Here is a 26996-nt window from a genome sequence, read left to right on the forward strand (position 1 = left end):
GTCTTAAAATTATTTATATTTCTATTTTGGGCCTTTTAATGAGGGTGTGACATGAACATTTCACTGGGAATAAGCCTCGCCTTCAAATGTCTTGGCTATATTGTTTTTATTTTGATGGGTCAGACAGGATATGCCAATTGTTGTCACGAATCAATCTTGACCTTGTTGTTGATATACGCATGCATTCGCGAAAGCAAAAAGCGGGTACGTGAGAAAATATTTGCTGTATTCCGAATGAATTTCTTTACGCATATCTTGCATTAACAACTGGCGCGTTTTGTTTGAACTTTTCTCTTCTTTCAAAAACTTTTACCGCATTTATCGTAGCGCATCACGGAGGCGGAGTCCAAAGTGAGTAAACCAGACTGTGATTGGAATTAACTGAGGTCATCAGGCGATGTATTTCACTTATTTCTAAATTGAATAATGTCATTCCTGCATGCAACCTCACTGAATATTTTTACTCGGGTCTTCGCCAAAGGTGCGCTGCACAGCGCATTTGTCAGCAACAAAACTGGATCATTTTCTGATTGACCTAGTCTGAAGTCCATTAAAAATATAACGCAACTTTGTAGCCTCCCACACAACCCACAGAACTTACTGAGGTAGATCTCCCCGGGCACTAAAGTCGCTCCCTCGTTCCTGCATGCACAGGACATATGTCACGAAAAAATACATAAAATGACCATAGATTAACTGGAACTTAAATTTAATTACTTCAAGGTGAAAGGCTGGCCCGGTTCAAAGCTATATAAACAACAGATAAGCGATACTTGTTTTTAAATTCCGTCTGCCCTTTGTCCAATTTCGGGGCGGTTAAAGCTCATAGGACAGTCCACTGGAGGTGTTTCTGGAGTATCTGGTTACTGACGCTCGGCTGATATAATGGGTGACCTATTTTTTTTTTTTTCCTTTAGGGGAGTCTTTACATGACTTTACGTGTTCCTTAGATTTGTGATGCATATTCCCCACCCACATACAAGTATACAAATAGGTTATAGTCCATTGTATTCAACATCCTGAAATTTCCTAATTCTATCACACCTAGGGGCTGCCTTGTGTTCACTTCAATCAGACATGGAAAGCAACAATGAAGACGAGATTTGCAGTATAAATCTGGTAGGTCTGTCATTGTGTTCAAGTCATTGTGATCATCTTACATACATCTTATATATATATATATATATATATATATATATATATATATATATATATATATATATATATATATATATATATATTATTTTTTTTAAGGGAGGTTTTTGTTTTGTTTTTTACTTCTACCCTCTGTGGAGCTCTGAGGTGGACAGTCAATTCTGAGTAAATTTGACTCAATATAGAATGGGAGCAAATAGACTCAGTTTTAGAGTAATATTTACACTTGGAACTAGTAAAATAAAGAATTGAATAAATAACTCGAAGGCCCCGTCGTCCATGGTCTTGAGCAGGGGGGGGGGGGCAGATGGCGCTAAATGATCAATTTAAGACTTTGGAAACCTTAGGGAATTATTTATTTATATAATATATCTTTGTTAGAGATATTTAGTAGAAAAGGAGCTGCAGTATTAAATTTTTTAAGTTTTCATTTAACTTTGTAAAACATACTGATGATCATTGGAGCGCCCTGAAGGGTTTTTTGTTGTTGTTGTTGTTGTTGTTGTTTTTTTTAGAATTTTATACTGAAGATGTCAAGTCCCTAAGATAAAAAAAACAAAACAACAAAAAACCATTTGCAACATTTTGCTCATCTGAAAAGTTAAATAAACATAATGCTTTAAGATATTTCAGCCATGTTTATAGTTGCACTTTATGTTATATGTATAAAATATTTGATGCTAATTTTCCCTCCCTTTACTGAAAATGAATATTGGCTTCAAATACCGGTTATTGGCCTCCTTGACTACTAACAATCGGTATTGGTATCGGCCCTGAAAAACGATAGCGGTCTATCTTTAAGCGGTGATGGGTGTGAAGGAGATTTTGGATTCACTGTGGAGCCAGTGTAGAATATGCAGCATGGCGGTGATGTGCTCATATTTACGCACTCTCATCAACATCCGGAACATATTCACAGTACTTTACTTTTTGCACGGTTTGCACTTCATCTCAACTTCAACACTGGTGTTGCGAATGTGCTTTTTTTTTTTTTTTTGTTTCAGAGCTTGGCTCCTTTTGGGAGTGAGCTCAAGGCCAAGATGCAGCAGATTATCGAGGAACGGACCGAGGCCAACATGGTAAACACCCACAGTGTGTACTCGTTAAATGAAGTATTGTTCTTGACTCACTGGACATCTAGAGAGTTGACTGCCCTTGTTAATCTATCCGATACTTATGGTGGTGCAGGATTGAAAATGCTTATGATTATGGTCCACGCAAGTTGTGATTGTTTAATTGAAGAGCCGTTTGAATGTCACGTGTTTTCTTTTAGTGGACGGCTCTTCTCATTGGAGCTGTGACAGTTGTTTCCCTTGTTGGAGGTGTGGTGTTCCTTCTCTACAGAAGATACAGGCTGTCAAGTCAGTATACTTAGTGTTCATTTTCCAATGTAGATCATGATAGATAAATATAATTATTATCTGTGATGAGGCCGGAGTTTTGACGCAATGTAAAACAAAGGCAAACATTTATCGAGGCTGGTAAATATTGTGTTGTGTTAGATCAGGGGTGTCCAAACATTTTCATTTGAGGCCCACATACAGAAAATCAGGACGCAAGGGCCACATAATGTTATGAAGAGAAATTGTGTTTAGTCCTAAAAATTGTACAAATAATTTATTTATACTTTTGCATATTTAGAAAAATGCTACAGTATATAAACTAATTTATTTGTAATATGGAAGTAGGGTTATTATAGTTTTGAAATTTTTCATTTGAGTTTTTATTCGTTTTCAGGGTGGTTCTGTTAGTTTTTATTAGTTTAGTTCTTTAAAAAAATGCTAAGTTTTAGTTTGGCTTGTTAATTTCAGTATTAGTATTAGTTTTTTTTTAAAATGTGTATTACTTGTGCACAATATTTAAAAAACACAATGGGAGCAACGTCATCGGAAGGTGCTTTTCTATTGGCTGCTGCTCGATGACGTCACTTCTGTGTGACACACTTTCAAACGTCATTATTCCGGTTTATATCAAAATAAATCTACTAAAAATCACATTTAAAATCATCCCCAAAAGCTCATGCATTAAATTAATGACCAAAAACTAAAACGAAGAACATGTTTGCAATAATTATAGTTAGTTTTGTAAACATAAAATGTAGTTTCAGTTAGTTTTCGTTTTTTATGTTTTTTGAATTTTAGTTTTAGTTTTTTCATTAGTTTTAGTTAATTAAAATAACTTTTAATGGCACCTGTTTTTCAATACCCCCCCCCCCCCCCCCCTTCTTACTTTGACCATCTCCAAACATTTTTGTTTTGTTTATTTTATTTTTAGCATATATCGCGGGCCACTGAAAAATGGACGGCGGGCCGCAAATGGCCCCCGGGCCGTATTTTGGACACCACAGTGTTAGACCATTAAATAAAACCAACAAGTTTTTTTTTTTCTTTTTTTTTCGTGTGAATTTCATTGATTGACAACCGTCAAACAAATAAAGGAAAATAATCTGACTACCTTGAATGGATCAAATATTTTGTCAGGCCGTTCTGATTTTGGCCTGACTGCATTGACGCTATTTTGTCCTTTTTAGACAGTAATACAGGGTGTTCCAAAATGTTTTGAGCCCATTTCCTAGGCCAATAATTTTGACAATTTTCATTGGAATGACCTCAAATTTTCACAGCTTGTGTAGAAACGTTTCAAGTTGTTGTGTGTAACGTTTGGCATTTCTATCTTTTCAGCTTAAGAAATGCCGTTCACTTCAAAAGAAAAGGCATTTTGCGTGTTAGAGTATGCTCAGACTCAGTCACCGAAGACAGTGCAGCGTGCCTTCTTCACAAATTTATTTATTTTTAAATTTAACCAATAAAACGTATGACCTTCAACATAAAGTGTATTTAGTTTCATTAAGATCCATCAAGTAGTTTCCGAGATATGGGCATTTAGAATGGGGTCAACCATTTTGGAACACCCTGTAGATTGCCACTATGAAAGCAGGTTGGGCACAATACTGTCTGTATGTTTACTTGTTGTTTGAAGTAAAATTCTGACATGGATGTGGAGCCTCGTCACGTGATGCATAAGTATAGCACAAATATTAGCACCAGCAGACCTCAGAAAAACCAGAAAAAAAATCTTAACAAAGGTTGCTGGTGTGTTTCAGAGGAGGAAGCAGGCAAACCACATTATCGCTTTCGAAAAAGAGACAAGGTTATGTTCTACGGGCGAAAGATCATGAGAAAGGTTAGTACATTTATTTACTGATGCCTATTTCTGGACACGTTCCTGTTGCTACATGAAGTCACTTGCATTTAGCTGTCCCTATAGTTTCCCAAACAACCAGTCAGGAAATTATTTCTTGATGTAGGAGGGGAATGAATAATCAATAAAACATTGCCTCTTTTTTTTTTTAGTCCGTCTTATACATGTTCTGCTCACATCTCTCCTCTTATTTATGGCTGATATTTTAAAATCCCTCCAAAAGAACGTTTCAACTTACAAACGGCGTCATGAAACAAATTACCTGTGAGTCGAGCTACCTGTGTATACTGTATGTGTAGTCATGTAGCACTAAGCGACAAAAAGTTGCCATGACTGCTGTTGACTACTTCATGTCAGATTCAGCTTTTAATTAAAAGTAGTGCCTCATCTATACTTACAAAATTTGATGAAAAGACTCCATGATCGAATGTCAACATATAAAATGTGCGGTATATGCAATAATTATTTTTGCTATCAATTTTTTTTTTTTTTTTTTTTGCTTTGAAGGTCCAGACATTGTCTTCTCCCCCCACCTCGTCCAACTCCACTTCCCGGCAGAGGGTGCGGAAAAGGACCAAAGTCCTGACTATAGCTCGCAAGTGAGTCACATGTTGTTGTTGTTGTTGTTGTTGTTGTTGTACTCAGCTGTTCATCCCACAAATGGGGCATCATTACAAAGTGAAATGCTTTCAAGCGCTATAATGTATTGAAAAGAAGCACTGATAAAAACGTAATTTTTTTTTGATTATTTAAAAGAAAGACACCATTCAAAAGGACCACATTCCTTGAATAATTACTTCCTGTCAGGGTTTTTCTTTGGCTTTATTATTTTTTTTTGTGAAATGTAATTTCAGTTCAGGTTATTCAGGCTAAATTATTTTACAGTTGCATAGTTGAGGTGAGAGCGTGCCTGTCTGTCCATGCACATATGGATTGTATGCGTTTTAGGATCCTCCGTATCCGAAGGGATCCCCCATCCTTGCAGCCTAAGGAGCCCCCTCCTTCATTGCTGGAGGCAGACTTGACAGAATTTGATGTGCAGAGCTCCCACCTACCATCTGAGGTGCTGTACATGCTGAAAAATGTCAGGTAAGTACAGTAGAGTGACTATGTTGAACAAACTAGAATATAAAACTTGTTTTCAATTATTTCACTTTTTTTTTTTTTTTTTTTTTAAGTACATAACTCCAAATGTTCATTCATAGTTTTGATGCCTTCAGTGAGAATCTACAATGTAAATAGTCATGAAAATAAAGAAAATGCTTCGCATGAGAAGGTTTGTCCAAGCTTTTGGCCTGTACTGTGTATTTCAAAAAAGTAAATGTGTACATATAAACACTGACAATTTCAAGTTAAAAAATGGTTCTAAACAATTATTTGATTATTTAAAATAGTGTGGATTAATATTGGTTGTCAATTAATCGAGTAATTTTGACACCTCTAGTTCATTGATATGTATGTCAAATGACAAGAAACTCATTGCATCATAACCTCTTCAACTGAGCCGTATTGAATCGAATCGATTCTCCCCATGTATCAAGATACGTATTGAATCGTCATTCAAGCCATTTTTTTTATTTATTTTTTATTTTTTATTTTATATATATAGGGTGCTTGGACACTTTGAGAAGCCACTCTTCCTCGAGCTATGCCGTCACATGGTCCTGATCCAACTGCATCAGGGAGAGGCTCTATTCCGCCCAGGAGATGCAGATGACAGTATATATGTTGTTCAAGATGGCCGCCTAGAGCTGTGCATCCGTGAGAGTGTAAGACTACAGCACAGTTGATTATTTATTTATTTATTTATTTGCTTAGCTCCAAACAAGTTTTTTTGTGAATCAGAGTGATTTGATCATGTGTTTTGTGTTTTTTTTTTATTTATTTATTTATTTTTTTTGCTGCAGGATGGTACAGATGCTGTGGTAAAGGAGGTTTTACAAGGCGACAGTGTCCACAGTTTGCTCAGTATCTTAGATATCATCACTGTAAGTTTCAAGCTGTATAATTATGCTTATATACTTTGACGTATTTGACGTTTTTGGTTGCGTCTCGGGCAGTGCAGTTATGAGTTTGCATTGATGTTTAATGAACACACAAGCCCGAAAACATTATTCACTACGTGTTCTGTGTAGGGATGTAACGATAAGGGCAATATCGTGATATCGTGATATTAAAACTGCCACAATATCGTCGTCATCATGTTCACGATATTTAAAAGGAACACATCTGTTAAAAACGGTCAGGTTGATTTCCATTTGTGCAGTTCTAGCACACTCTAGTGGCTAGTTTATTAGTGCAATTTAATTTTCATTAGGGATGTTTTGGCCTTCTATGTTTAAAATCTATGCTAATTGTCAGATGAAGGGGAATCTAATTTGCTTGTGAAGCGATCAATGTGTGTCAATATTGTTATTAGAGATTGTAGGTGTTTTTTTTTTTTGTGTTTTTTTGTATGAGCTTTTTTTTTTTTTTTTTTTTTTTATACAATATTGTGATCTTTTTTAAATATCCCCCCGCCCCACAATATCGTGATAATTATTGTATCATGACCTTCATATCGTGATAATATCGTATCGTGATGTTTGGATATCGTTCCATCCCTAATTCTGTATAGTTGAACTAATATTTAACCTTCTCAACACAATAGTTTCATTGTCATTTCAGGGCTACCCGGCTCCATACAAGACGGTATCTGCGAGGGCTGCGGTCCCATCCACGGTCCTGCGTCTTCCAGCGGCGGCGTTCCAATCGGTCTTTGACAAATATCCTGAAACTCTTGTCCGTGTAATCCAGGTAAGGAGAGCAAGTGTTACAAAAAGAGTTTTGAAATCCTGCAGTGATTTACAAGCAATAGAATGTCAGACAGAGGCAACAGATGTTTACACATGTTCCTGTGTCATGTGCAGATCATCATGGTGCGTCTCCAGAGAGTGACCTTCCTTGCGTTACACAACTATCTTGGCCTCACCACTGAGCTCTTCAACACGGTAGGCTACTTTACTTAACTATTTGCCTGACTTTTGTCACATTGGTGTTTTTGTAACCTCCTGACTACCAGCAATTCAGATTTGTCCTCTGTAGTGGACCTTTTTAAACCTGAATCTCTCCCACCCAGTGCATACAATTGAGTTAAGTCCTTTTGGTTTGGTTTGGTTTGGTTTATTATTATTTTTCCTTTCCGACACATTACAGCTTACATCGATCGCATCACATCATTTGCAACATTGACATCCGAAAGAAGGGCAGAATCCGATGGCTTATTGGAGACCCGTCCCCATCGAACCATTACTGTAACACATCAGTCATATACATTGTTTAGAATAGTCATTGATTTTTATCGTTATCCATCCCATACTATCCCAGACACTGCTCGCTCAGTTCATCTTGAATGTCCGCGTGTAGATTGCGGCTAGTCCCAGTCATTTGGAACTGGTGAGTCGGTCCCCAGACGCCGCCAGCAGGCCCACCCCACCAGGCGAGCAGCCAAGGCAAGCGCATTTCTTCTCTTTCACCAGTAGCGTCTTCGCTGACCTCGGATCAGCTTTCGCACACGTTGTGGCTTCCAGAAGAGTAGCACGGCTTGCTTTCGGCCCATTGCTTTCAAGCAATTTTGCCTCGATTCTGGTCAGCTCAGCCACCACTGTTGCTACTTGTAGTTGTTGTTGTCGGAGGACTCCTGAGCACTACCAAGACCAGCTCACCCAGCAGAGCGGCCCACGCCAGCCGCATTCCAGGCACCAGACCGCCAACCCCATTTTGCTTATTGGCAGCAGATTCTTTGTAGCCACTGCCAATGACCTGCATGAATGAAAATATTTGGGATGAAGGGTCACAGCACACGTGGGGCTGTTTTGATTGAATTTGACATGTTTCAGGATAGTCAAGCCATCTACTTGGTGTCAGTGGCTCATGTCTTAGGAGAGGTTCATCCACACAGAGGTCTTCGCAGGCAGCCTTCCCACTCGGATGAGTTGGGCTCTGAAAAAGCAGACCCAGGTCAGGGAGCACAATATGCAGTTTTGTTCATGTGGGCATTTTTGATTAGCTCATGTTTTCTTTTTCTTTTTTTTTTTTTTTAAAAAAACAGAAAAGACTGAAAATTCAAGTTCCAAATACAAGAAATCTCGCTCGCTGTCCACTCCACTCGCTGTTACAGGTAACACTCTACCTCATTCATTCTTTTCTGTAGTAGTAACATGCAGTTCATATTTTAGTTGGTTCAAATAAATTCTTTGTCAACGCTGTATTCTGGAGTTTTCATTTGACCTTCGGTACAATGTCGTTTCAAGGTTGAAACGTATGTTGAAAGTATGCTGGAGCCATTTTTAATTATGTTACAACAGGAAATGTTCTCAAGCTTCAGAACAAAGACTCACATGTGTACATGGATTTATTTATTTTTTCACCAAAAAGGAAACGTTATTGGTGATAGAAACGTACAGATCTGCGAAAGGGTCTTAGCCACCTCAAGACATTTTTTTTAAAATTTATTTATTTATTTGTTTGTTTTTTATTATTGCCTGTCGCAAGGCCAATGTTTCAGTAAATTGCTGAAGGGGAAAAAAACACTGCAGAAAACATTTATGTGCTGGAGTGGTATGAACAATTGTTTTTCTGATATGACCTGGTCAAACCATTACATGTGTCTGTTCGTCACGCAGATGAAATGTCAATGGTTCTTAACAGAGTTTCTGAACGGAATCGAGTTGCTTCCGAGGAGGCTGCGCCCTCTAGTCCAGTAAAGGTGATTATCTTCTTTATTCTTTCTCAAAGATCGCAACTTGCGGGTGCCGAATTGCATGTTCATTCAGTCAAATAGGTTGTAAGCTAAGTTGACAACAATAGTAAAAATGGTGGGGAAGAAGACGGTTATGGGATTCAGCTCCTCATCACGACGCTTTAGGGTGAGTGTCTCTAGTGCAAGATCAAGTTTGAAGTGATGGAATTGGAAGTGGGGGTGGGGGCGTTGAGTGGACGTCACCCACTACACGAAAAATGAACTACATGGCAATTTTGCCCATTTGGCAGATGCAGTCCTGAGTATCGATCAGTAGATCCGCTTTCACATCTGTTTGAGTGAGCACATCAAGTTTGTGCTTGTTTTTTCTTTTCTGTTGTTTTTTTTTTTCCCCACGCACAAACCTTTAGAAAATGGGCCCAAAGAGACCTTTTTTGATGGGCTTCTGTGTCTGCGGGTGTATTGAGATTAATCAGTTTAATCTCTGGTCACATTAAAAAAGTTAGTGGATCCGTCCATCCCCTTATTTTTGATAGAATGTGTCATGGGTGAGCTGGAGCTTACCCAACTGACTTTGAGCGAGAAACAGGGTACCGTATACCATTATAGACTGGACGCTAATCGCGGGGGGCATTTATGGACAACCATTCTCTCATTCACACTTCTGGCCAAATTAGAGACTTTAACTCATTCACTGCCTTTGACAAGTATACTTGTCAATTGTATTTTTTAGAGCGGTGCTAAATGGGGGCGAATCTGAGCATGCTCCACTGTAAATATCAAACTTGGAAACAACTTTACTGATGCCCAACCACCGGTAGATGACATCATTGCCCCATTTTATAGGAAATAAACACAGTTTCAGAGTCCATGGGAGAAATGGCTGTATTTTGGCAAACCTACATTTTTCTGCTGTCAATTATAAAAGAACGGGACGGGACAAAAAGTAGGGAGTCTATTCTGTTATTTGGTAGATTCGGTTTATATATAATTATTGAATGGAATATCACGTGAGTATTGGAAATGTAAAAAATTTCTATAATGACTGGCAGTGAATGAGTTTTAATGAACTTAATTAACTCATTTGCTCCCAATAACGTGTAAATACATTTTTGTTTTTTTTATGTTTTAAGTGTCCCAAAGACGTATTTATACGTTGTTGTTTTTTTTTTTCATGCTAGAGCATACAGAAGGCTTTGATGCAGCCTCTCAATTGCAAAGAACGGTTGCAGGAATGGTAGTTATTACACAAACGGCCAGCAGGTGGCAGCAGAGCAAAGGAGATCAACAAGGCCCATGTAGTAAAAAAGCTAAATTACTTACAATTTTAAATAGATTTGTGAAAACTGATGAAACTTAGCTCTCTTTTAATGCTAATTGCTGCAAAACGGAAACAGATAGAAACATACTTTTTTTTCTGATAAAAGAAGAGACTTTAATCTTTTTTTTTATAGGTTCCATGATTTTATAGCAATAGAACACAACATTCTGTGGGCCTTGCAAAATCAGTCAAAATCCAGCAATACAGCCGGGAGCGAACGGGATTGCGAAATGTGAAAATGGCTGGGAGTGAATGAGTTAAGAGGCATGTTTGTGGAATGTGAGTATGAGTACTTGGAGAAAACACAGGGACATATGTATACAGTAAATAGCAAAATTGTATGTCATATATTTTTTAAATTCATTCAGTGTCTGTTTTTTGCAGTCTATTTTAAAGAAGACTGTGACAATGCAACAGAGTCCTTCGGCAGTTTACCACTATGGTGAGGCTGGAACAGGAAATGACCCCCATAATAAAGTCAATGCCATTTTCCAAGCTGCCAAAAAGGACCTGCTGCAGGTCATCCAGCTCCAGGTAGGCCACAAACTCAATTGTTCATGTTGTTGTTTTAATGCGTCGACTTTTTGAACATTCAGATCCAAACTCATATTTTACGAATGAGGGAGTGTTTGCAGTTTGCAGCTAAAAAGTGTGTTAAAATACAGGAGCACTCAACAAGGCAAATTACTGTATTAAAAAAAAAATGGCTGTCAAATGATATCGGCATCATATCACAAGGGCTCAGGTAGCCAATCACAGCTCAGCTTGTGAATGTCACATGACCAAACCTAGAAAACAGGTGAGCTGTGATTGGTTACCTGAGCCCTTGTGATGTCATTTTCAGTCGACAGCAAGTTGCAAAATGTGTTTTTAAAGGTACTAATTGTACATGAAAAATAATGAAAATATAAAATTTGTTATAGGCAAAAAATATTAATGTTTGACTGCCAAAAATGGCTAAATATGTCAAGTATCCCTTTAAAGATTGTTGTGTTGTATCCCAAAATAATGATACCAAATTGTGGGTCTCCAACTTGGAGCATAAATAGTCAGAATTTAAGCTTCTCATTAGTCAATATTAATTCTGTATAATTAATTTATGTAGTCCCTCATGAAGGTGGACTGATCTTTATGCCCAATCAAAATAAAACATTGTTTTTACTTTGGAAAACAATAATCAACATTTTCTGATTGTTACAGCCCAAACCAGTAACTGAATCATAATTGTTGGTGCATTTTGGAAATTAAAAAAAATAAAATAAAATAATCCAATTCATCAGTTAATTGACAAAATAATCAACAGGTTAATCAATTATTAGAATAATCATGAGTTACAGCCCTAGTATTAAACATCTGGGACACAGATGGATCCCCACCTTTTTTCCAAACTCACTTGGACACAATTTATTAAAAAAAAACAAAAAAAAAACAACTCTAAAATCCCTCCATCTTCTTAGGAAGATGAGGAATTATAATATCAGTAAAAAGATTTTAAATACTTTTGGTCTACCAATTGGTCATACATTATTTTGTATGTCATTCTCACCTCCAATATCACATCCTCATACAAATATCTCACCAGCAAACAGAAAATCAAAACTCGCACATAACAAAAGAATTGTTTCACCATAAATTCCACTCGCCATCTGTATGAGCGCTCTCAGGAAAGCCATCCTGATCACAGAGGAACACTCACCACCTTCGTCATTCGTTCAACCACCATCCATCAGGCAAATACAAATGTCAAAAATCAAATGATGCCTTCAAACAATTCAATGCACCACGACTCACCCTGCTCAAGAAAAACGGATTGTAACTTAACCAACCTTCCACTTTAAATAGTTTGCTTCATACTAACCAACATTGTAGTTTAAAGGTATTGTGAGTTTTCACTTTTTACAGTTGCGGTTCCTTGTTTAGTTGAAAATGATTTCCTATCAAGTCTGTTGAATTTTCTCAGGATCCTGGTCTACTGGAGGGCAGGGTGACATTTCGCCAAGTCAAAGCCAATTCAGTTGTGGCCCACCAAGGAGACCAGGTTTTCAGAGCAACACTGTAGTGTATAAAATAATTAATACCGTTTATGAAATGCTCTATTATCAATTTTCATCCCTAATTGGAGGGACGGTGCTTTTTCTTATCGGTGTCCTTTCCCTTACTTGCAGGATGTGAGCGTGGCGTTTGTCATCTCAGGTTCACTCCATGTGTACCAGCGTATGATTGACCGTGAGGAGGAGACGCTGCTTTTTGTGACCCACCCGGGAGAGATGGTGGGACACCTCGCTGTGCTCACGGGGGAGCCGCTTATCTTCACCACGCGTGCTCACAAAGACTGCACCTTCCTCTCCATATCAAAGGCTCACTTTTATGAGTAAGGCCATGCAAATAACTTTCTTGTCATCATGATTTCCCTGAAGCTTTATTTTGCAAACAGAACTTTTTTGTTTTACTTGACAGGATAATGCGCGAGGAGCCCCGAGTGGTGTTGAATGTAGCTCACACTGTCGTGAGGAGGGTGTCACCCTTTGTCAGGCAGATTGACTTTGCCTTGGACTGGATGGCTTTGGAGGCTGGCCGTGCTGTCTACAGGTACGCCTTGAAGACCGCGGTTATTTATTTATTTTTTCACTCACTCACTCACAGAAGCTTACGTGTGTGAATCAGTGAGTGAAGAAAAAACAAAATCCGTGCATGCTTTCAAATTGCCGAGGGAGTGACGTCACGCAGCCGACAAATTTGCCCGGCCCCGTTTGCGACACGCCACCCTGTCCCGCTCTGCGATTGGCTGGAGGGGTGTAAACACTGTCTTTCCACAGAAACGTCCCGCTCTTTACAAAACAAACACAAAATGGCAAAATATAGGCTGGGGGGTTGGGGGTTTAGGACAAAATCACCCCCACACGTTATGAAAAGCCCATATCTATAAATTGAGAAGTAGTTTGTTTGTTTAAATCCTGTATTTAAAAAGTGCATTTTCTTGAGTGAAACCGGCAGACTGCGCCTTTAACGTACTATTCACAAATGATATTGCTCTAATTATATAACGGTGCAAACGCACCCGCAAAGTGTGACAGTTGAGTTAACGGTGGTCTGTTCGAAAAAGAGCTTACCATTGATGGGACACTTGCAAAGAAGAATTTGAACAATGAGAAGATTGTACACATTTATTTATTTAAACTTGGCAGTAGGATGCATTTATTTATTTATTTATTTATTTATTTATTTAATAACATGGTACATGTTTGTTAATGTACCAAAAAACAACACTAATTCGATTGTGTTCAATGCTGTTTTTATTTCCCCCAATTTTTCCAAAAAAGGACATTTTAGAGCTGCAATTTCAATACCGCAAGACCGTGATATTTTTGCTCACTGATATCATACTGTCAGAATGTAATATCGGCAGATGCCTAGCGGCGACTTAGAACCATTCAAAAACACAGTCAATACTTTTCTTTTTTAAATTCTGCTACATAAATAGATAACAAACATTATGCCACTAATATGCAAATACCCAAATTCTAAGTCGCCTTTCATCTCAATTAAAGCCGTTTTCAAAAAAGAGGTGGCTGTCAAACATGGAAACATATGTCGGCGCTCCATCTAAGGAGTCCGGTGATTTGATCTGTTGTCGCTAAAGTGGCTCCCTCCTTGATTTTGCTCTGCTGAGGTGGCTCTTGTGTTAAAAATAATAATAATAATAATAATAATAAAAATAGTCAGAATCACTGCTAGAATGGCTTCAGCCTATAGTTTCTTTCATTATCATGTCGATGCTTGTGTGCGTAAGAAGTATAAACGATATCTTTTCTGATTGGATGCAGACAAGGAGACAAGTCCGACAGCACCTTCATCGTCCTTAGCGGCCGTTTGCGCTCCGTCATTGCAAAAGATAATGGGAAGAAGGAGCTTGCAGGAGAGTATGGCCGCGGGGACCTGATTGGAGTGGTAAGTGTTGAAGTATATTGAATATAGTCGACAATGACAGGTTGCCTTTGAATGTGACCTATCTAGGTCGAAGCTCTGACCCACATGAACCGAGCCACGACGGTCCACGCCGTGAGGGACTCTGAGCTGGCCAAGCTGCCTGAAGGAGCTCTCAACTCGATTAAGAGGAGGTATCCTCAGGTTGTCACTAGGCTGATTCATTTGCTGGGACAGAAGATCTTGGGCAATATGCAGCAGGTCAATGGACCCCTGGCTGGTATGTACTGTTAAGGCTCTATCACTTTTTGAAATTATAAAAATAAAAAGTGTCGATTGTCGGCTAAGTAATGTGGCTGTGATACTGTATGGAGTCCTTGAAAAGAAATTATTAAAGTGGCACATTATGCTGTAGTGAAAGCTTTTTATATTATATTATAAAAATATGAATTATGGTGTGATGTACTGAAGGTGTTTTTTGCTTTTCATAAGAAAAGTCTTTGACTTCTAGGTAGAAATGTGCCCCTCCACACCCCAAACAGTAAGTGGGATGCTGGGAATCCGGCCTCCAATCTATCCACTGTGGCCATTCTGCCTGTGTCGGATGAAATTCCTCTCATGGCGTTCACCTTGGAGCTACAGCATGCACTTAGTGGTATCGGTACGATCATCCATTTTGATTTTTGATCTTAGCCATGTGCAGTAAAAGAGAAAATAATAGCGTAAAAAAAAAAAAAAACGTAAAAAAAATAACTTTTCTTTTAAATTTTAACATATAAACAATACAATCTTTGTGTAATAATTTTTTTTTTTAACTGAAATTGTAGGGAACTTCCAGGTTCATCAGCATGTGTTAAGCCAAATTCAAAACTAGGCAACTAAATAAATAAATACATCGTTTTCTACTGTAAAGTTTTCCAAAATTTTAACATAATTTCTATTTTTTATATATATATAAATAAAAAAAAGTGTTGGGATTTTCCAGTGTTTGCAGTGAATAAATAAATAAATAAATAAATAAATAAATACATAGTTTTCTACTGTAAAAGTTTTCAAAAATTTCAACATAATTTCTAAAGTTATTTTTTTTAATTATTATTTTTTTTTATAAATTAAAAAGTGTTGGGACTTTCCAGTGTTTGCAGTGAATAAATAAATAAATACATAAATACATAAATAAATAAATAGTTTTCAACTGTAAACGTTTTCAAAAATTTCAACATAATTTATAGTTGTTGTTTTTTTATTATTATTTTTTCTAAATTAAAAAGTGTTGGAACTTCCAAGTGTTTGCAGCAAATAAATAAATAAATACATAGTTTTCTAAAGTTTTCCACTGAAATAAAGTTTTCCAAAATTTCAACATCATTTCTGAATGTAATTTTTTTTAATTATTTTTAAAAATTAAAAAGCGTTGGGACTTCCCAGTGTCAGCAGTGACAAATGTATCTAATTTTGGGTTTTCGTCAGGGTTCAAAAGATCTTCACAAACAGTGAAAATTTGTCGGAATATGTTCAAAATGTCTTTGCAACGAGGACAAAGTGTCTGTGAACATCTTACGTATCCTGATGAAAACACCAAATTGGCTATACATTCACAAGCATTCACTGCTCGGTGAGAGTCCAGCTTTAATCGGCCTTCAGATTCGTAAAAAAGCCGATGCCGATATTTGTCAACATGCCAAATATCGGCACCGATAATCGGCCCGGCCGATAATCCGTCATTAACTAGTGTCAGTGTTTTGCACACCACCGTGGTCACATACAAAGAAAAGTACAACAATATTCCTAGTCCAAGAATAAGAAAATATATAGCATGATAACCTAAAATTAACTGCAACATGTAGGAAAATGAGGCATTGGAAAAAGTTTATCTCATGTTTCAATAACTATAATCCCATATATTTTATTAAAGTTCTGTACATATTTCCAACAAAATACAGCAAAGTAACAACCGTGACCACCATGAGTTGAGGAAAATGGAAAGATTTGAAACCGGTATTGTGTAACCTTGTTTCCCATAGGGCCTACATTACTCCTGACAAGCGACATCATTAAACAACGGCTGGGCTCTGCTGCCTTGGACAGGTACACCAGAAAAATGTTGAACTTTTTTTCTTATGTGAATTTGATTTTCTGGTCTGCAGTCAGGAGGTTATTTAAACTGTCCTCTGCAAGAGGTCAAAATATTAAAACACTAAAAGTATTTCAACAAACTTCACAAATGTAAATTTTAAATGGAAAAACAGTGGTTATACATTTATAAAACAATGCAAAAATTGAACTTCAAACAATATTTTCACTAATAATCTGCCTACTGCTAACTCTTTCAGATTTATTGACAATCCTCGCTAAATAAGAGAATCACATGGTGAGCTATTTCCCTGACGACCCTTGTTTCTCTAAGTGTCCCAAAGACGTATTTATACGCGTTTTTTTTGTTTTGTTTTTTTTTTGTTTTTTTTATGCTAGAGCATACAGAAGGCTTTGATGCAGCCTCTCAACTGCAAAGAACGGTTGCAGAAATGGTAGTTATTACACAAACGGCCAGCAGGTGGCAGCAGAGCAAAGGAGATCAACCAGGGCCATGTAGAAAAAAAAGCTCAATTACTTACAATTTTAAATAGATTTGTGAAAACTGATGAAACTTAGCTCTCTTCTAATGCTAATTGCTGCAAAACGGAAACAGATAGAAATATACATACATACTTTTTTTTACTCACAAACATACTTTTTTTTCCTGATGAAAGAAGAGACCTTAATTTTCTTTTGATGGGTTCCATGCTTTTATAGCAATAGAACACAATATTCTGTGGGCCTTGCAAAATCAGTCAAAATCCAGGAAAACAGCCGGGAGAAAACGGGACTGCTTCTGTGAAAATGGCTGCGAGTGAATGAGTTAATAAGTCCCAATGGTAGTATGAAAATAACCCCACTTTGGTAGCCTTAATAATGGAGACTGGCTTAGCAGTACTTCATGATGAGTACTGGTTGCTAGCTACCCGTTGCATGCAATAATCTTGGGTTGTGCTCCTTGCCTCTCAAGTGTCCACGAGTACCGTCTGTCCAGTTGGCTCGGCCAGCAGGAAGACATCCATCGCATCGTCCTCTACCAATCCGACTCCGGCCTTACTCCGTGGACGCAGCGCTGCATTCGTCAGGCTGATTGCATCATTATTGTGGGACTGGGTGAACAGGAGCCAACAGTGGGAGAGGTCCGTTAATTCACTCATACAGTCGCAGTGTTTTTTTTCCGAGAATTTGGGTTGGGGGGTTGGACAAAAAACATTACAAACAATAGTTTATGACGATTTTAATATGGATTTTATTAGGGATTGCAATCGACGGTGTGTAGTCACTAGGGATGTAACGATATCCAAACATCACGATACGATATTATCACGATATGAAGGTCATGATACGATAATTCTCACGATATTGTGGGGGGGGTTGGCGATATTTAAAAAAGATCACAATATTGGAAAAAAAGAGCTCATACTAAAAAAAAAAAAAAAAAAAAAAAAAAGCACAATATTGTGCTTTTGTACATAACAGCAATGCATATAAACCACCTACAATCTCTAATAACAATATTGAGGCACTTATTTGCTAATGCAAGCACACATTGATCGCTTCACAAGCAAATTAGGTTCCCCTTTATCTGACAATTAGCATAGATTTTAACATAGAAGGCCAAAACATCCCTCATAAAAATTAAAGCACTAATAAACTAGCCACTAGAGGGTGCTAGAACTGCACAAATGGAAATCAACCTGACTTTTTTATTTTTAACAGATGTGTTCCTTTTAAATATTGTGAACATGACGACGACGATATTGTGGCAGTTTTAATATCACGATATCATGATATTGCCCTTATCGTGACATCCCTAGTCGTCACACGCACTGAACCGGAAATTTAAATCTTATTCTGTTTTGACTTTTGACCCCAGATACTACTCATATTTTAGTTTGAATATCATTATTTTTTCAGTTTTATTTTTTTTTTCACAATACAGAAAGACTCGAGTAAGGTTTTTCATATGCATTTGACAGAAAATATTTTTGTTTTCTGTCAAAATGTATCTCTTCTAACTTCTTAGCTACATTATAAAGTATAATTTAATTTTAAAAAATCAGAATTTAAAAAAAAAAAAAAAAAAAAAGTAAAACAAAATTATACCTAAATAGACCTCCGCTATTCTCAAGTGACAGCAAAATAGCGAGAGAAAAAAAATTGTTTCAACTTTTTTAATTTTACTTTAAAAATTTCATTTCCTCTTCCCCCCCAAAAAACACATTTTTCAAAGAATATCTTGAAAAAAAAATGAATGAATTGTTACATACACTACCTACTGTATGTGAGACGTTATTTACAATGCACATCTGCCTGTAGTTGGAGCAAATGTTGGAAAGCGGCGCTGTTAGGGCCCAGAAGCAATTGGTGTTGCTGCACAGGGAGGACGGCCCCCCACCCAAAGGGACTGCTGAGTGGCTGAACATGCGGAGCTGGATCTCCAGACACCATCACTTGTCCTGTCCTCGCAGAGTTTTCTCCAGGAGGAGTTTGCCTAAATTGGTACTTCAACCTTTACAACCTTGACTTAGCCTTGCGTTCAGTAGATCAGTTAACACTTTTGGTTCGTCTTTCTGCGTGTGAGCATGAATTGTTTGTGTTTTCTCTTTTTGTGTATGACCGTAGAGAGAGCTGTACCAACGTGTGTTTGAAAAGTGTCCAGATCGGCACTCGGACTTCTCCCGCTTGGCCAGGATTCTGACAGGAAACAGCATCGCTGTTGTGCTAGGTGGGGGAGGTGCCAGGTACTGCGGCTTTTAAGATAATCCTGATACAAACGCTACATTGCAAAGAAACTAAATAGCAAGATTTTGACCCAAGAATGGCTAAGTCCCCCCCCGGACTATAAATAGTATCATTTGTCTATAAAATTGTTATGAGCACACCTCTGCATAACACTGGATCCGTATTAACGTATAAGAGAATAAAAAAAGAAAGAAATATGGACCAACTTACAACAAAGAATAGCTTTATTAAACTCATTCACTGCCTTTGACAAGTATACTTGTCAATTGTATTTTTTAGAGCGGTGCTAAATGGGGGCGAATCTGAGCATGCTCCACTGTAAATATCAAACTTGGAAACAACTTTACTGATGCCCAACCACCGGTAGATGACATCATTGCCCCATTTTATAGGAAATAAACACAGTTTCAGAGTCCATGGGAGAAATGGCTGTATTTTGGCAAACCTACATTTTTCTGCTGTCAATTATAAAAGAACGGGACGGGACAAAAAGTAGGGAGTCTATTCTGTTATTTGGTAGATTCGGTTTATATATAATTATTGAATGTAATATCACGCGAGTATTGGAAATGTAAAAATTTTCTATAATGACTGGCAGTGAATGAGTTAACTGTAACAGAAAAGATTTAAAGTGCATCTGAAATTCAAAAATAAAATTTAATCCTTAATTAAACTATAAACATTTTTTGACTGACCATGTCAAACCATATGATACGGAAAAATAAAATTACATAAAATCAATAAATAATAATGCATTCAAACTGATCACCAACATTAACTCAGGAGCACAATATTTAAAACAAAAACAAACAAAAAAACTCTAACCTGCAAAACAAAAATATAAAATAATTTGTGCAGATTTATTTATTTATTTATTTATTTATTTTTGCTGTGTGTAAGCACGAATGCTCAGTGCAAACAAAACCCCTACACCACCAAGCGAATGCTCCCTGCGCACACGCTGCCAATAATAAGCGTGCCACTGCCCCCTAATGTAGTGGAGGTGCAATTGCACTTTATTCTAGGACAGTAAAAAAATAATAATAAAAAAATAAAAAAAGCATGTTACCCAAGGCCAAACGCGCCCCCCTTGATGGAGCCTCGCGCCCCCCTGGGGGGGCCCTTCCCACTATTTGAGAAACACTGATACAGCCTAAGAAAACATAATACTAATAAAATAGAGGATTTATATTTCATTTTGATAGATGATTGGTTGTGAAGGTTCGGTTGTTTGTGCTCTAACTCATCTATTTCTTTTCCTTTTAATGCTCCGGCCTGAAGCTTGAACAAGGTATTGACTGCATACCTCGCAGCACTCACCCGAGATATACAGTACAAAACAGAAATTGTGTGTGTGCAACCTGGATCCTCCTTCCCTTTGTGTGGGTTTGGGCATAAACACAGAATCAGGGGTGTCCAAACTTTTTCATTTGAGGGCCACATACAGAAAATCAGAAGGACGCAAGGGCCACATAATGTTATGAAGAGAAATTGTGTTTAGTCCTAAAAATTGTAGAAATAATTTATTTGTGCTTTTGCATATTAAGAAAAATGCTACAGTATATAAACCAATTTATTTGTAATATGGCAGTAGGGTTATTATAGTTTTGGAATTTTTCATTTTAGTTAGTTTTTATTAGTTTTCAGGGTGGTTCTGTTAGTTTAGTTCTTTAAAAAATGCTTAGTTTTAGTTTAGCTTGTTAGTTTCAGTATTATTATTAGTTTTTTTTGTTTTTTTTTTAATGTGTAATACTTGTGCGCAATCTTTAAAAAAAAAACGCCATGGGAGCAACGTTATCTTTTGGTGCTTTTCTATTGGCTGCTGCTAGATGACGTCACTTCTGTGTGACATACTTTCAAACGTCATTATTCCGGTTTATATCAAAATAAATCTACTAAAAATCACATTTCAAAACATCCCCAAAGGCTCATGCATTAAATTAATTACCAAAGACTAAAACAAAGGACATGTTTGCTATAATTATACTTAAAATGTAGTTTCAGTTAGTTTTTGTTTTTTAAAAGCATTTTCGTTTTTATTTTATTTCGGTAACAACATTGTTTTTGGAATTTTAGTTTTTTCATTAGTTTTCGTTAACTAAAATAACCTTTAATGACACCTGTTTTTCGACACCCTCCCTTCTTACTTTGACCATCTCCAAACATTTATCTTTTGTTTATTTTATTTGAACTGAGTCAAATGCCATTTTTAGCATATGTCGCGGGCCACTGAAAAATGGACGCCGGGCCACAAATGGCCCCCGGGCCGTCGTTTGGACACCACTGCACTAAAGAGTACCCACACTTTTGGAAATGGTGTCTTCCATCGTTCTGTTCGAGAACACTTTGAGATTTGACAGTAAGAACTGCGAGGGTGTGATTGGGAGGAATGTCTATCTAATCTCTACAAGGTTTTAATTTGTTGCATTTTTAATAGCTGTAATGAAATTTTCTTCCAGATCAGAAATTTCTTTCAAACTTTTAACTTCTTTTTAGCTATCTGATTGATACATCATAGCCATATCATGGTGGAGATCTGTTCCCTCTGTGAGTACTCTTTGCTTCATATGTGGCGTCTTTTTCAGGGGTTGCTCCCAAGTTGGCATCATCCGGGCACTGAACGAGGCAGGGATCCCCGTGGATATTGTGGGCGGGACTTCCATCGGGTCCTTCATTGGGGCACTGTATGCTGAGGAAAAAAGCGGCAGTCGAATGAGGGTTCGAGCTCGTGAATGGGCCATGGTAGGTTAATGAGGAATTAGTCATTCTGTTTTTTGTTGTTGCCTACTCGTCAATGCACCGATTTTTAATTGTTGCTGCATTTCCGTTCTTTTTTCAGGATATGACATCTTTCTTTAAAAAGATTGTGGATCTAACCTACCCTGTCACTTCCATGTTTTCTGGGGCTTCCTTTAACTCCGGCATTAGCTCCGTTTTTAAAGGCAAACAGATAGAGGTATAGTATAATGTTGCAATAATGAAAACATATTTTTGAGTCTGCCCACTTGGCATTGAGATCGTGACTCCACAAAAGATCAATGCCAACATTTTTCTATACCTACTAAAATACATAACAATTTAACAAAAAATGCTTTTATCATTTTTCCTGTGCCAGGACTTATGGTTACCATACTTCAACATTACAACAGATATCACAGCTTCCTCCATGAGAGTTCACACTGATGGTAAATATAAATCTTGAAGACCCCTATTGCTAGGGATGTCACGATAAGGGCAATATCGTGATATCGTGATATTAAAATTGCCACAATATTGTCGTCGTCATGTTCACAATGTTTAAAAGGAACACATCTGTTAAAAAAGTCAGCTTGATTTCCATGTGTGCAGTTCTAGTACCCTCTAGTGGCTAGTTTATTAGTGCAATTTAATTTTCATTAGTGATGTTTTGGCCTTCTATGTTTAAAATCTATGCTAAATGTCAGATGAAGGGGAATCTAATTTGCTTGTGAAGCGATCGTGTGCTTGCATTAGCAAGTAAGTGCCTCAATATTGTTATTAGAGATTGTAGGTGGTTTATATGCATTTCTGTTATGTACAAAAGCACAATATTGTGCTTTTTTTAAGTATGAGCGCTCTTTTTTTTTTTTTTTTTTTTTTTTTTTTTTTTCAATATTGTGATCTTTCTTAAATATCGCCAACCGCCCCACAATATTGTGATAATTATCGTATCCTGACCTTCATATCGTGATAATATCGGGTCGTGATGTTTGGATATCGTTACATCCCTCCCTACCGCCCACCCACTTTTACTCCAAAGTCACAAAATGACGTCAAGTGACAATATTGATGTTGCATGAAAATAAAATGTCATATTCTTGACTAATTGAATGCTTGGAAGTGCTTCCATTTATGTTCAGTGTTGAAACCGTGCATTTCCTGTCAGGTTCACTGTGGCGTTACGTCCGTGCCAGTATGTCACTGTCTGGTTACCTTCCCCCTCTTTGTGATCCCAAAGACGGGCACTTACTGATGGATGGTGGTTACATCAACAATCTGCCTGGTAAGACCAATCTTAAGATGTCAACATCATACAAATTATACTGTGTTTAGTATTAGTATTGTTTCCAGTATTATATGTATTTAACTCTTTTAATGCCACACGTTATCCAAAAAACAACCCAGACAGTGCCAGCTGATTTCGAGCATTTTAACTCATCTTTCAAGGCAAACAGAATATTGCGCGCTTTTACTATATATACAATGCGGGTACCAAATGAAAGATCGCATTTCATTCTTTTATTAGGAAAAAAATGTATTTGTACCTTATTTCGTTCTTTTGTAATTATCATTTGAAAATAGGTAATTTGAGTAACATTAAGCGAAAATTGAAAAGATAAGGAGAAAACAAGCTTTTTGGGAAAATTTTCTCCACAACAGTGACTTTGACGTTAATAGTTTTTTGTTTAGTGACACTCTGTGAATTGGATTTAACGTGACAAAGGCTTTGATCATTCACCTCATCCTTGAAAATGTTCTATTAAATCAGATTTCGTCATGTTTCATTGTAATGTCATACACCGGCAGCCCACTGAAAAGAGATACAATGCTGCCATCTGATGGCCATAGTTAGTGGGTGTTTTTGATTCCACAACCTATTGACCAGGCATCGCTGCGCTTAGACGTTGCACTATTGATTAAAAAAACAAAACAAACAAACACAAAAACGTAGTTGACGTCATTTAACGTTTATGGCGGCATACGTCGTGTTTTTACTAATCGTTATTAAACGTTTTTGGCGGTCAAAGAGTTAATCGGCGGTCACATTGATTCATTCTTGTCCTCATTACTATATATTAGAAATAAATGGATGTGTGGATGGATAGATAGGAAATTAATTTACAAGGGAAATTTCCTTAATTTACGTTGTTTTTATATTATTTGACTGTATACATATTGGGGGGGGGGGATATTAATTCACTTCATTATTTGTTTGGCTTTTATGTCCATTGAAAATCTCCTTTTATTTGTTTCCAGCTGACGTGGCTCGCTCCATGGGCGCCAAAGTTGTGATTGCTGTCGATGTCGGAAGTCGAGATGAAACCAACTTGACCAATTATGGCGATTCCCTGAATGGGTGGTGGCTTCTGTGGAAGCGATTCAACCCTCTCGCTGAGAAAGTCAAGGTATGCGAATCGTTAGCAGAGGTGGGCACCATTTCTGCAACCGTTCTTTGCTGTTGAGAGGCTGCATCAAAGCCTTCTGTATGCTCTAGCATAAAAATAAAAATAAAAATTTAAAAAAAAAAATTTTTTTAAACGTATAAATACGTCTTTGGGACACTTAAAACATTAAAAAAAAAACGGATTTACACGTTATTGGGAGCAAATGAGTTCATATATTTTTCAAATGCCCTTCACTTCAGTGCTCTGTGCCAAAAAAAAAAATCAAAACTGTATATTCAAGTTTGAACATGTGAATGGCTACATTACTGTAAAACAGTACTTGTCAATTATTTTTCTGTTAGCCTCTATTAAGCTCCTAACCCATCCCTCCAGGTCCTTAATATGGCAGAGATCCAAACCCGTCTTGCTTATGTTTGTTGTGTCCGACAACTCGAGTTGGTTAAAGACAGCGAGTACTGCGAGTACATCCGGCCTCCCATCGACCACTACGGAACACTGGAGTTTGGCAAGTTTGACGAAATTGCTGTACGTTTTCTTGTCATCCATTGCTACAATTACCAGCTCTTTCATTAATGGCTGGAAAATCACACACTGATCTTTCATTATGATATAGGAAGTGGGATATCAGCACGGGAAGACACTGTTTGACGTTTGGCGGCGGAGTAATGTGGTGGACAGCATGCTTAAAGACAGACATCAGGAGGAGTTCCATAAGACCAAAAGTAGTCATGTGAGCACAGTTTGTTTTGTGTTTTGCTGCAAAAATATAAAATACAATTCACAAGCTGCAGTATAATATGATGACATACAATGTTAGAGCACGTATAACATAATCTAGTCTCAAATTAAATCTACTGTAACAGAAATTCGGATCGCTCAAGGAGTGATGTATACGAAGAGAAACTGCCTGCAGTTCTCTCTGTCACCTCTAGGGGCACCACGATTGTTTGTTGGTATGAGAACAGGAGCTGATAATGTTGTTGTCGTTTTTTTCCTCTCTTAGGTGGTCACATGTCCAAATGCCTCCTTCACTGACTTGGCCGAGATCGTGTCACGGATCGAGCCTGTCAAGACTGCATTAATTGAAGGTATGATTTTTCAATTTATTATTTTTTTTCATTGAAATGATCATGAAACTAACTGGTCTTTCTTCAGATGAGCTATCAGAAGATTACCAGACGGACTATGACGAGGAGGCAGTAGAAAGCCTGTCTGACTTTGAGACCTTTTTGCCTGGCGGCGAATACACAGAAGGAGAGGAGACGGTCGACACTGCTGAAACGGTATATCGGACTAAAAATGCAAACGTCATTTGTCAATTTGCAAACCACTTGGATTTTCTTTCTCTCTAGTTACACGTTTGGCTTACTTCAAAGTTTACACATTGAGATTTTGGCCCTTCCTATTAGGGATGCACGATAATGCTATTTTCAACCGATACCGATAAAGCAATCATTTAGAAAGTGTCGATGTCGATAACCGATAAGTAAACCGTTTGCAAAATTTACTTGAATACAATTGAAATCAAATTGGTCAATAATTGCCAATAATTATCGGCAGATTTCCCTATTGTCCGGGTTAACTGTATGAAATCAAATTGGTCGATTGTTGCCGATCATTTTCGGCAAATTTCTTTATTATCCGGTTTATCTGGATGAAATCAAATTGGTTGATTGTTGCCGATCATTTTTGGCAAATGTCTTTATTATCCGGTTTATCTGGATGAAATAAAATTGGTCGCTAGTTGTCGTTAATTTTCGGCAAATGCCTTTATTCGGTTTATAAAAAAAAAAAAACATAATACTGAAACTAACAAACTAAACTAAAACTAAGCATTTTTAAAAGAACCAAACTAATAAAAACTAGCATAACCACCCTGAATATGAATAAAAACTAACTAAATTGAAAAATTCCAAAACTATAACAATCCTACTGCTATAGTACAAATAAATTGGTTTATATACTGTAGCATTTTTCTAAATATGCAAAAGCACAAATCAATTATTTGTACAATTTTTAGGACTAAACACAATTTGTCTTCATAACATTATGTGGCCCTTGCGTCCTTCTATTTTTCTGTATGTGCCCCTCAAATGAAAAAGTTTGGACACCCTTGAAATACAGTATGATTTTGATTTAATAACATTTATTTTTAACCAATTTTAAAGCTGACTTTTACATCTAAACATATCAAACAGGTACTTTATTTGAACCTTTTTCAGGAAATGATGTTGTTTTCTGCATATGTCTGCATACAGTGAAACTTCCCCCCCCCTTTATTTATTTATTTATTTATTTATTCATTTATTTATTTAATTCCCAGGATGAGGAAATCCAAGTCAGAATGTGACACCGGGCGATTCATTCACGAGAAAGTCATCGGCTCTGACGTCCATCGAACGCCAGACGTGCCTGTCGGGACTACTTGCCGATGATGCACGATACATTTTCAGCACAGAATTTCTTCGGGGAAATTCACCCAACTTTCAATACTGATACACCGATGGTCTTCATAAGACTGTCAAAATATATTGACTGAATGGCATATTCTATAACTGGAAAATTCACCCATCAGCATTCTTAATTGTGGAAGAAAACTGAACAAACGTTGTTTGTTGCTGTGTTTTTATTTCTTTGGTCAAATGTCCGTAGACAGCCATAATTTCATTTGGTCAATATGGCAAGCACC

At 37.2% G+C, this 26996-nt stretch overlaps 1 protein-coding gene across 1 annotated transcript; it reads left to right on the plus strand.

Annotated features, from left to right (window-relative positions):
* The first annotated feature begins 161 nt into the window (after positions 1–161).
* On the plus strand, positions 162–26914 carry pnpla7b (patatin-like phospholipase domain containing 7b). The gene is made up of 36 exons (XM_077520889.1): positions 162–204; positions 328–351; positions 1049–1119; positions 2160–2234; positions 2429–2516; positions 4259–4338; positions 4864–4955; positions 5305–5445; positions 5966–6125; positions 6264–6344; positions 7024–7152; positions 7266–7346; positions 8235–8355; positions 8447–8515; positions 9021–9103; positions 10803–10952; positions 12379–12456; positions 12584–12789; positions 12876–13007; positions 14243–14366; positions 14433–14622; positions 14854–15003; positions 16367–16430; positions 17389–17557; positions 18738–18920; positions 19044–19162; positions 21749–21905; positions 22003–22119; positions 22279–22348; positions 23068–23184; positions 24159–24307; positions 24680–24832; positions 24921–25037; positions 25311–25395; positions 25463–25590; positions 26631–26914. Exons 1-36 carry the CDS (start codon positions 180–182, stop codon positions 26655–26657), a joined length of 4005 nt encoding a protein of 1334 aa, XP_077377015.1. The 5' UTR covers positions 162–179; the 3' UTR covers positions 26658–26914.
* The last annotated feature ends 82 nt before the right edge of the window (positions 26915–26996 follow it).

The sequence above is a fragment of the Festucalex cinctus genome, chromosome 5 (assembly GCF_051991245.1).
Source record: "Festucalex cinctus isolate MCC-2025b chromosome 5, RoL_Fcin_1.0, whole genome shotgun sequence".
NCBI classification, from domain to species: Eukaryota; Metazoa; Chordata; class Actinopteri; order Syngnathiformes; family Syngnathidae; genus Festucalex; species Festucalex cinctus.